The 12,284-nt window shown below is 43.1% G+C and overlaps 1 gene segment (V, D, J or C); it reads right to left on the bottom strand.

Moving 5' to 3' along the window:
• Positions 1–1,806: 1,806 nt before the first annotated feature.
• Positions 1,807–12,258, bottom strand: LOC103158649. The segment is given in 3 exon segments: positions 1,807–2,120; positions 11,810–12,130; positions 12,213–12,258. Coding segments are annotated over 3 exon segments (681 nt in total).
• Positions 12,259–12,284: the final 26 nt, after the last annotated feature.

The following is a 12,284-nucleotide window of genomic DNA, read 5'->3' as shown; positions in this document are numbered from 1 at the left end:
AGAGGGAGGAGGGAAGAGCAAAGAGGTTGAGACCAAGCAGGTGAAACCCACAGAAACTTCTGACCTGAACAAGAGGGAATTCATGGACCATAGACTGACGTCTGGGAGGCCAGCACATGACTTATCCAGACCCCTGAACGAGGATGTCAATAAGGAGGTCTACTTACTCTATGGAGGCCCTGATAGTGGATCAGTATTTATCCCATGGCATAAGAGGAGCCCATCCCATTTGGAGGGATGCATTCAGCCTGCACACATGGGGGAGGGCCTAGGCCCTGCCCAGGATGATATGACAGACTTTGGCAAACCTCCATGAAGGGCCTTCCCTCCCTTAGGAGCAGTGGAGGTATAAGGAGGAAAGCTGGCAGAGGGTTAGGGGGAAGGGTGGTAGAGGGAGAATAGATTGACATGTGAACCTGGCATGTTTCTAATTTGAACTAATTAAAAATATCTCTTGGGGGAAAATACAGATTAGTCTTTGGATTACATTTGTAAAAAAAAAGAGAGAACCCTAAGATATGACAGGAAATAGAGAGAGAGAGCATGCTTGAACAAGGAGAATTGGTTGCTTTATGTGAGGATCAGCACAGAGAACAAGGAATTGTGGGCTTTTCTTCATGCCTCTGTACTGTACATGATCAGGAAATTGAAAAGAATAGTTCAAAACAACCTGTTCAGTAGCTCCCAGAGAACATCCACCGAGTCTTTCTCAGTCGACAGCCCATACAGTGCATCCCTTACTCCTGTGTGCACACTCTGTGCTGTGAGTGGCAGCCGTGGAGACAGGTCTGAACACTGGGGAGCTGCCTCCTGTGTAGGTTCTGATGGGCACCCTCCACCATGTGTGCTGTGTCCTGCTTGTCCACGTTGTCCTGTTGTTGAGAATATTTTTCACACCTTATGTTAAATGAGTCTCATCTTGGGGTTGTCTGATTTTTCATTGTTCTTATAGGATCTTGCAAAATCACAAGAATGATTGCGGTTTTTTCTAACATTTTGGAGAAGTGGTATGAGACTCCCTTACTCAAGAATTTTTGTCTTTAATGATGTAAGTAATAGTTAGGGTTGACATTTTGTGATTCGTTGTGAGATTTCCTTCTCTATGAGAAGGCAGTCACTAAGAATATTCACACTCAAAGGGAATGCATTCTGTGTGAAGCTGCCCATTACTCACAATGATCTTCTGTTTCAGAGGTAAATTCTTATATTTGCCTGTCTTCAGTCATGTGTTAACTTCTCTCTAGTGGACTCATGGACACTCTGCTAATGATCATGATACAGTGACTGTACAAGACTGTTCGTGTGGTGGTTTGAATTTTGTCAATGCAGTCAAAGCTATGATTTCTGGGAAATGAATGCCTCAGTTAAAAAAATCCACAACCAGTAGGCCTGTAGGTTATCCCCTGTAGGCATGTTAGCAAAATTGTAATGTCACAATTTCCTTTGTATTCTTGAGGAAATAAGTGGAGAATATTTCCCTTGAAACAGCGAAGGGGAATTTATTGCAGTAGACGCTTTATGAAGATTTAGGTAGAATAAGGCTGATCCTAGGAATCCATGATTCAGTCACACCTGCTACCCTCCCTCCTCAGCTTCTCTCTTCTGATGACCCTTTCTATCCCTCCTTCTCTCATGTCTTTCTATCCTTTCTCTCCTCCCCTCTTCCCTGTCTCCATGCCAACCGTCCCGTTTCCTTACTCACTGTCTCCCCCGTCTCCTTCTCACTCTCCTACATCCTCAACTGTGATATTGAGGGGCAGTCAGGACACAGAACTGCCCAGCCCCGTTTGCCTCAGTAGCATTCACTCACTGTGTCTCTTCCACAGTAATACATGGCTTGTCCTCAGACTTGAGGTCGTTCATTTGCAGATTCATGGAGTTCTTGGAATTGTCTCTGGAGATGGTGAATCTGCCCTTAACAGCGTTAGCATAGTAAATGTAACTACTGTCAGCATTAATATATGCGACCCACTCCAGCCCCTTCCCTGGAGCCTGGCGGACCCAGTTCATGGCATAGCTACTGAAGGTGAATCCAGAGGCCGCACAGGAGAGTTTCTGGGTCTTCCCATGCTGCACTAACCCTCCTCCAGACTCCACCAGCTGCACCTCACACTGCATACCTGCAAACACAATAAATTCTGGTCAGAAAACTGACACAGAAGCTATTTTGACTTTCCTATGTCTACAAAACCCATAGTATCTCCTATCCACTAATTACCTTTTATAGTAAAAACAAGGAAAAACCAAATAAACCCCAAGTCCATGGTGTGTGGCCTGTGTTCAGTGCTGATCACAGAATGGGATGACCTGGGAATCCAGGACTCGGCTCCTCTGCCAGACTTCAGGGTCAGGGCAGGGCTGGTTTTCATGGGCACAGAGAAGCCTCATTTGCATGTCTTCCTGCTATTGCAGGCTCTGCAGTTGGGCAGTTCTCAGAGCAGATGTAAGACATCAAAGACAATGATGTCAGTTACAGGAAGTGACAGTGTGGCAGTTCCAGATGCAGCTTTCCCTTGTTAAGGGTTCACCATGTTCCACTTAGTTCTCTCTGTGTCTGTGAACAGAGCATGCTGTGTGCATATACAGGCATGTCTCCTCAGTGTGAACGTGAAATGCAATGGCTCCACACACAGTTTTCTTTCTACACAATACCGCCATCTGTCCCACATTCTGGGGTGGATCTGGCTCTTCCCTGATGAGGTTCTTGTGCAGGGTCAGACCTTCCTACGGCGGTTGTCATAATTCCTTCTCTATGATAAGAACATGGGTTTTCTTATTTCCTTCTGTGTCATGAAACTCGGGTTATCATATTTCCTTCTCTGTGGCGAGAACACCGGAGTGGGAGTGTTTCTACAAATTTATTCATTGCTGAGAGCATTGTTCTCAGGGGCATTTGGAGGTTGCAAATGTGAGATCCCCTGTCACCGTCTGTCTGCTACTCAGTGTTTGCTCTGTAGTCAAATTCCTATTTGCAACAAATTCACTTTTTTGCCTCCTGACTTTCTGCCTTAGATTCCTTATAATTCCTTCCACTGCCCTCTTCATCTTTCCACCAGGCAACAAATAAATAACTGTCTTTATGCACTGTTAGATTGTTTTTATATCCACAATTTATACAATTAGTATATCCAAGGCTTTTCATTAATATTTAGCATGCCTACAATTTTATATTATATCATTAAATGAAGTGCAGATGTACAACAACTTAAACAAGAATAGAAATATATTTTATATCAGAAATATTCTTATATTTGTATTAGTATACAAATATCCATGTCAATGTAAAATATTTGACACTAGAAGTTTTATTTTAGTTCAAAAGTTGACTCAACAATCCACCCTTCAATCCAACCATTTCTTTATTATATTCTCTATTTTCCCTTCATAATGAGACCCCTTCAATTTAATCTTCTTTGTTCAGCTTTTTTCCAGTCAATGAACAATAACAACTTGTAACCAACCCTACTAAATGATGACAGACACCCATAACTCAATGAATGACCAAAATATTCCCACCTCACTTCTTAAGAATGTGGGTGTTGTGTTCACTAGATGGCTTCCTGTTGTCTCTGAGCACAGGCATCCCCTACAGGATGCTGAGAAACCTGGGATGATGGTCAAGTCATGGAAGAGCTGGCTGTATCATTTTTGTTTATTCTCTTGTGATGGGTCTGTGTAGAGCTCATCTCAATTTTGGCTGGAGAGTCTGTGAGGCTGGGCCATCTCAGATAGCAACTCTGAAGCTGTTCTGCATGCAAAATTTTGAGGCAACTGTAAAAATATCTCTCTGAGAGGCTGGACCATCTGAGATACTCTTTATTGGTGTCTGCTACTTTTTTTATGAAAACACAGAAACTTTTAAAGGTAGCATATATATCTGCTTTGACACAAGTATAGAATGTGCAGTTTGTACAAGTCTGCTAAAGGTGAATTTTGTTCTATGTTTGAGCAGGTAAAAGGCACCTGCTGAATTTATAAGTCCATTGGGCTGTATAACCAAACCTCTATCCATGCTGCATGAAAGGATGGAAAATAAAAAATATGTTATGAGGACTCTGTACCCAAAAAGATATATCAGGCCTCATCCATTCTCAGAGCTGTTTCTAGGTAGAAGGATGAGCATGCATGTCACCCATCTTGTAGTTTTCTATTTGTTTTATTATTGCTTGTAACCAATATTTTCAGGTGGTCACCCCAATCAATTCTGATCTTCATTAATTATCAAGAAAATCATAACTTTAAAAAATTTTAATTTAAATTCTTTAATTACTACTCATATTTACATATCCATCACCTATTCCCTCACCCTCCCATGCTCCCATGGTCCCCATGAGCCCCCCAATCCATCTCCCAACTCCTCCACGGGGATACTGAGGCCCTCCACAGGGGACCTTCAAAGTCTGTCATATCTATTAGGGCAGGTCCTAGGCCCTCTTTGCTGTATCTGGGCTGCATTAGTATCCCTCCATAGGGAATGGGCTCCAATGTCCATTTATGCTCTAGGTATAAAGAATGGCTCCATTGTTAGAGGACCCATAGACTGTCTTGTCCTCCTGTAGGGAATCATTGTAGCCCCGCCTCCTAGTATCTCCTACAGGTGTGCCTAGCCACGCCCGTGAGGTCGTGCTCAGGGGAGGGCCAAGATGACTCAGAGAGAATTCTTAAGAGGCCACGAACACATGGAGCTGCTCTCTCTCTCTCTCTCTCTCTCTCTCTCTCTCTCTCTCTCTCCCTCTCTCCACTCTAGCTTGCAGCCTCTGGGCATGCTCTGGCTTGCTTTGGGCTGTTGTTTATCTGAATAAAGAAATCTTAGCATTACGGCCTATGGATCATCATTGAGGGCACTCAATAGCCTCCTAGCTGGAACCCACTTTCAGAAGGTTTGGTTCAGTCAATGGTGTTTCCCCAGCTTTATGACATTATACTTGATGTTATTTGAAAACATTTTCCAGTCTGTTATGTACTCTTTTTAAAATGACAATACCATGCGTGATTGTACTGCACTATGACTCATTCATTCATCCAGCTACACTCTCTCTTCTTCCTGTCATCCTGAAGACCCTTCTGTCCCTTCCACTCTCATGCCACTTTCACCTGTTCTTTCCTCCACCCCTGCTTTCCTGACTTCCTCTCTGCTTCCCTTGTCTGCTCACACACAATTATATGGCTGGACACACAGTCTTTTCTGTGTTCTTCTTGAGCAACCTCCACAGTATCTGCCAGTGTCATGACCGAACTGTGTTCCGATAAACATAGCAAGAGGATGCTTCCACTCCAGCCACACACACTCTTTTTCCAGTCTTTCTTTGGTAAAGGGCACTCACACCATTGGTTACAGCCAACTTAGCATTTTGGCTTAAATATCCACTTTTCTGGCGATTAGAGAAAGTTGACTTATGCAACCTCTGCCTCTCACATGCTTTGGACAAAATGAAGGATCCCAGTCAGAGGATGGAGGGCAGGGAGTTGTCTGTTCATGAAGATATTATCTCACACCTCTGTGTTCCTGAGCTCTCTGTTAACCCGCAGACTCAAATCTCAGGTAAGAATGGGAACGAGTTGTTCTTGAGAAGAAAAAATGAGACTGATATTTTGAATGGGTAAATACAACCATACCCCATATCAGGGAGTAGTGATGTTTAAACACAATATATGTTAATCAAAGTGTGGAATTCACATTTGAAGTATTATGATTTGAATCAAGGTCTCACATTACTCCCAGCACTGGATGGATTTTAATTAATGCTTATGTTGTGTATATGTTTCTGTGTGGGTGGCGTAGTGCTCATGGACACAAACAGTTGACACAGCCTTCTCTATACTCACATTGGTTCTTCAGATGCTGTGAGTCTAGTGTTTCCAGTGTCTGGGTTATTTTGCTTCTTCCATTCCGATGCTGGTCACCACACAGAATCCCGTCTGCCCTGTGTGATGATCTGCAGTTTGTTCAGGTCATATCACCTTCTGCATTTAAAACAGCAACTTTACCAGGACTATAAAATTAGCTCTGCTATTCAAGTTCTTGCTACACATGACTGATTGAGTGGGATATAAACTCATAACTTTGATCTTCATGAGTGAAAAAAGCTGGGTTTGACAGCCAGCAAATTATCCCATCTTAGTGATATGGGAACACCATAATTACTTGGACTCACTGGCCAACTAGTCTAGCCAGGTGGTCAATTTCAAGCACAGTTATAGAACTGTCTCGAAAATATGTTGCAGATTGATAGAGAAGATCATATGTCAACACACACACACACACACACACACACACACACACACACACAGGCACACACACAGAAACACATATACACACTTATGTATGTACATGGAGAGACCCAAGGAGAGAGAATGTCAAGGAGAGAAGCAGTTGGGGGGGGGAGAGAGGAAGAAAGAGGGAGAGACTGGAAGGGAGGAGACAAAGGCATAAAGCAGAGAGATGAATGGAGATATAATATAATGAATAAATAAAAAACAATTATCACGATGACACCATCTGACAATCCAGGCAATGGTGGAGAGGATAACCCAAAAGCCCTTCCCCTAAAATGAGATTGATGACTTTTCTTTATGCCATCCTAGAGCCCTCATCCAGTGGCTGATGGAAGCAGAGACAGACATCCACAGATATACACTGAGCCGAAGTTGCAGAGAGGGAGGAATGAAGAACGAAGGGGTCTGTATCAGGTTGGAGAAACTCACAGGAACAGTTGACCTGAACAAGGGAGAGCACATCGACCCCAGATGCTGTCAGGGAGGCCAGTACAAGACTGACCCAGACCCCTGAACATGGATGTCAATAAGGAGGCCTCTGCATTCCAGGGGGCCCCTGGTGGTGGATTAGTATTTTTCCCTGGTGCAAGAAGGGACTTTGAGAGCCCATCCCACGTGAAGCGTTACACTCTGGCCCTGGACACATGGGGAAGGGCCCAGGACCTGCATAGGAAGACTTGGTGGACTTTGTAGAGCCCCCATTGAGGCCCCTACCCTGCCTGGGGAGTGGTGGGTGGATGGGGTGGGTGGATGGGGTGGGAGGCTGGGGGTGGGACAGGAGGATTGGAGGTGAGGGGAGGAAGAGGGAGAAGGGACTTGAAATAAGCTTGCTCCCTAACTAGAACTAATAAAATAAAAAAAAATTGGTTTGTTTCACAGGAAAGGAAACACAATTTAGTTGTATGTTCAGACTGCTGTTTTCTGCTCCTCTACCTTCCAAGCAGTATTTTCTTGAATAGATATTTAAAAAGACACTGATCCAAAATAAATGTTACTCTTTTATCCAAAAAAAAACCAATTATGACAATGGAAAATAGGTATTTCAATAGAAATTTGGACCCTTCATGGAATACTACACACCACACCTATAGAGAGAATCCCTGCATGTGATATGGAGAAGCAGCCCAGACACAGAGGATTCCAGCCATGTTAGCCTCTCTGAACAGGCTCTTCTGTAACGAGAGCTCTGTGTGCTCTCAGCTACCCCTGCTGGTTCTGAGAACTCTGCAGGAAGATTTGTATCTGAGCTCACAGTAGCTTTCACTCACTGTGTCTCTTGCACAGTAGTAAGTGGCTGAGTCCTCAGCTTGAGATTGGTCATTTGTAGGAACAGAATTTTCTTGACATTGTAGCTGGAGGTGGTGAATCGGGCCCTCACAGTGTTGTCATAGTAGAATGTCATCACTATTATAAGTAATGTATGTGACCCACTCCAGCCCCTTACCTGGAGCCTGGTGGAACCAGTTCATGGTATAGCTAGGGAAGTTGAATCTAGAGGCCACACAGGACAGTTTCAGGGAATTTCCAGACAGCACTCTACCTCGGCCTTACTCTACTAGGTGAACTTCACACTGGACACCTACAAGGACCGAGAAATCTGGTCAGAAAACTGTCACAAAATACAATTTTTCTTATTTCCTAGGCCATAACAACATACCACATCTAATTTCTACTAACTAACTTTTCTAATAATAATAATAAAAGTCAAATGTGCCCAAAGTCCATGGTGAGTGGCCTGTGTTCAGTGCTGATCACAGGATGGGGGGACCTGGGAATCCAGGGCTGGGCTCCTGTTTCAGAGCTGGGGGTAAGGGCATGGTGGCTTTACATGGGCACAGAGAAGCCTCATTTGCATGACTTCCTGCTAGAGAAGGCTCTGCATCTGGGACGAACTCAGAGCAGATATAAGAAATCAGTTGCACTGATGACAGATACAGAAATAGACAGAGTAACATATCTCTGTGCACACATTTTCCATATGAAGAATTCACCACACTTTATTTAGTTCCTTTTCAGCATACACCCAGCACACACTGTGTTTCCACACTGTCAAGTCTCCTAATTATTAGTGAGAAATTAAAAAGCTCCACTCAGGATTGTGTTTATAGATATGTGCTCAGTCTCTCCTGTCTGTGCTGGACATGGCTTCTCCCTGAGGTAGATCTTGGACAGGGTCATACCTGCCTCTAGCAGAACTCCTTCCCTTTGACAGTAACACTTGAGACTTTCTGGAATTTCCTATTCTCTGAGAGAGTCTGTCCTAGGACCACAGGAAGTCTGCAAGTGAGGCACTCTTCGTTACTGTTTCTCTTCCTCTCAGTGGTTGCTGTGGAGACATTTTTATATTTGCTGTACTCACTTTTCCACATCCTGAAGTTCTCGTTATGATCAATTTATAATCCACACTCTGCCCTTCCTTTTTCTACCTCACACCAGGTAATGCATTACTGTCTCCATGTCGTCTTAGGCCAGTTTTTATTTCTCCTTATTCATATAGTCAACATAATGGAGACACTTCATAAATTTTTATAACAACACAAAACCTTATGGCATTGATACCTCATTGTTTTCTTTTCTCCAGTTCTCTCACTTCCAACCTACCCATCTCCTTTCTCTCATACACCCATCATTTCCTTTCAAAACTCCAGAATTACCCTGTGCTTTGCTCCTCTTGTCCCTCACTTAAGATGTCTTCCCTACATGCATAAACGTATGTAGTGGATGGTTTGCTTGTCAACTTGACACAAGCTAGAGTCATTAGAGAGGAAGGAGCCTCTGTTGAGGAAATGCCTCCATGAGATCCTGCTGAAAGGCATTTTCTTATTTAATGATCAATGACAGAGGGCCCAGTCCATGGTGGGTGGTGCCATCCCTGGACTAGTGGCTCTGGGTTCTATCAAAAAGTAGGTTGACCAAGCCATGGAAAGCAAGTCATTAAGTGGCACCCCTCCATGGAGTTTGCATCAGTTCCTGCATCCATATTCCAGCCCTGCATGAGATTCTGTCCTGACTTTCTCCAGTGGAAACACATGATATAGAAATGTACGTGAAATAAACCGTTTTCTCCCAAACTTGTTTTTTGTTCATGATATTTTGTTGCAGCAATAAAAACCTTATGACAACATAAAATAAAAATAAATATTTAAAAAAGATGTCTCACCCTGCCTTTTCCATTCTAGTTTCAAAGCCTACAAAACATAAGAGAGAACACCCAACAGACACAGTCTTCAATTCACCAACTGGATTCTCTACATGGCAGGTTCTGTCCTTCACTGTCCTAATATTCTGTGTGATACCAGATTTCCAGTGTCATTCAAGTTCCTTAAAGGCTCAGAGATCACTGAGGAAGAGGAGGAGGGAAGAAAGTATAGAGTGGAGCACAGGGAGGACTGCTGTTAAATGTTGTCTTCTGGACACAACACGGCTATCACATTCATGAACTCATCATGGCTGTTGTCACCTGTATAACCCTAACTGGAGTCAAGCATGCCAAAACTCTGTTATAGGTAGGCATGATGATTTCTTGGCTCTATTTCTTACTGAAAATGTATTTTTCTGAACAAGAAACAGATCCACTGTATATTTGAGGGTGGAGCCAATGGTAGGATTCCTATGTTGCAGTCCTTGGCTCCACCCACATGCCCATATGGGCAGCCCTAAGTCTGCTTCAATAAGTATGAGGTAGGTAGAGCTCCATTTTGGAAGATGTGTCAGATTTTGGATAGAATAATATGACATAGTGTACTTTTATAGTATAAATGTTGAGATACTGAAGAGTAAAGAAAAATAATAAAAGCAGTTTAGTGATTTTTTAAGCAATAAATTCAGAAAGCAAATGATTAAGGGAGACTGCTAATTATAAGTGACTTAGTTGGTCACTTTTCCTGGCACCATCTTCCCATCGACCTAAGAACTGGTGGGGTCTTTCACTTACTTTAAAAAATCCACTTACAGATAATCCTACACATGATGTATAAAATTCATTTTGTTAGACTCTCCCAGATAACTTTGTATTTTCTTGATCAAAAGAGAAATCCTTGGGATTAGATCTGAGAGGCGTTTGTTCTGATATGTTTTAGGTCTAAAAAATTGATTAAACACTTTTCCTTGCTCATTTCAGGAGCATCCATGTAGGCTGATGCTCACCCTCACCCTGGGTAACATGATAGTGCATCCTGTGTGATCAGGATCCTGTGGAGTTGTTCATGTCACTGTCCTGTGTTCTGTTGTCAGAATTCTAAGAGCATAGTCAGTTTGGTCTCCAAATTTTCCTCACATACTATTGGTGTCACTGCAAGAGTTTCCAGAGAAGCCTCAGCCTCACATATACAGACTCTCTTTTCCTTTTACAGTGCCTCAAGTCCATTAACCTGGAGCCCACAGCCCACACTGCTTCGCTGAATGAAACATCTCAGCTCAAACAGGAGTACCAGTCTGTTTCAGTCAGCAGCAACAGAGACTTCCAGAAGAGGAACTCTGGAGCCTTTTTGGGCAGCAAAAGCAATAATTGAAAGTCACAGAACTCAGTAGCCTATGGGAAGGATCAAGGGGAGATGGAACCAGGACTGGAGCTGACACCAGCTGGCATGTGCACACTGAGTTGGAGAATCTGTAGATTGGTTGTGCAGGACAAAACTTCAGAGGCATCATGACTTGGGAGTTTGAAGTACAATCTTATTTCTACAAAGATAAATGAGTATAAAAATGGAATCTGTAAAAATTATAACCAATTATTCACTTTTACTGGTGCCTCTAACTTTAGAACAAGTAATCTATTGATATTTCAGTTTCCATTGTGTCTTTGGAAGTCAGTAATATTTCATGGACTTGTGGTTTCTCCGTCTCATTCACAATAAAATACATTAAACTATAGATTACTCAGAAGTCCCATGTTTTCTTATGAAGATCCATTTTAGACTCCCTTTGAAATATAAGTAAAACAACTTATACTCACACACAAACACATTAACACACACACATGTACACACTCATGCACACTCATGCACACCCATGCACACACATGCACACACTCATGCACACACTCACACATGCACACACCCATGCACACACATACACACATGCACACACACTCATGCACACACATGCACACTCACATAGACACACAGAGGTGCACACATATATTCCCGTGTGTGCATTCACACATATTGAACAAATGAAATTATATTTAATATAATATACTACAGTAATAGTTGTATCTCAATCTCTTTGATGATAAGATGCTAATCCGCAGTTTAAAGGGTCTGTGGGATATTCTTTGTTTTTCTCATGACTAAAGAAATAGTAAGTGTAATAGAATATCACAGTAGAGGGGCCTCTAGAGGATTTCCTTGGCTGGGAGAGGAAACCACAGGGGCTGACATAAAAACACATGTTCATGAAGCATAGTTCAGAGTTCCCTAGCTTCTGAAGCAATTCCATACTTCCATACTGGATATGGAAGTCTCTGTTGGACCTCAGTGCCTCCTGCTGGTCCTGAGTGTCACTGCAGGGAGGTTTTTGTGCAGGCTCACACAGGAGTTCCTCAGTGTGTGTCTGGCACAGTAATACATGGCTGTGTCCTCATGTTGCAGACTGTTTAGTTTTAAGAAAACTTGGCTCTTGGAGTTGTCCTTGCTGATGCTGATTCGGGATTGGAAAGCAGAATTATATGCTGTGTATCCATTATAAGCTATTCCTCCCATCCACTCCAGACCCTTTCCTGGAGGCTGGTGGACCCAGTGTACATCATTGCTGGTTAATGAGAACCCAGATACAGTGCAGATGAGAGACAGGGTCTCTGAGGGCTTTACCAGGCCAGGTCCTGATTCCTTCAGCTGCACCTGGGACAGGACACCTGGGGACAAACAACAACACCATCAGTCATACATCCCATAATAACATGCCTGAGTCCCTCTCCTCAAACTCTGAACTCTTACAGGTTGGAAAGGTCACCAGGCAGAGGAGCAGCACCAGGACAGCCATGCTCTGCTGGAGGCTCCAGTGAGAAG

Source organism: Cricetulus griseus, chromosome 5 (genome assembly GCF_003668045.3).
Source record: "Cricetulus griseus strain 17A/GY chromosome 5, alternate assembly CriGri-PICRH-1.0, whole genome shotgun sequence".
NCBI lineage: Eukaryota > Metazoa > Chordata > Mammalia > Rodentia > Cricetidae > Cricetulus > Cricetulus griseus.
The sequence above is the reverse complement of the archived record's forward strand: the minus strand, read 5'-3'. Positions and strand labels throughout refer to the sequence as shown.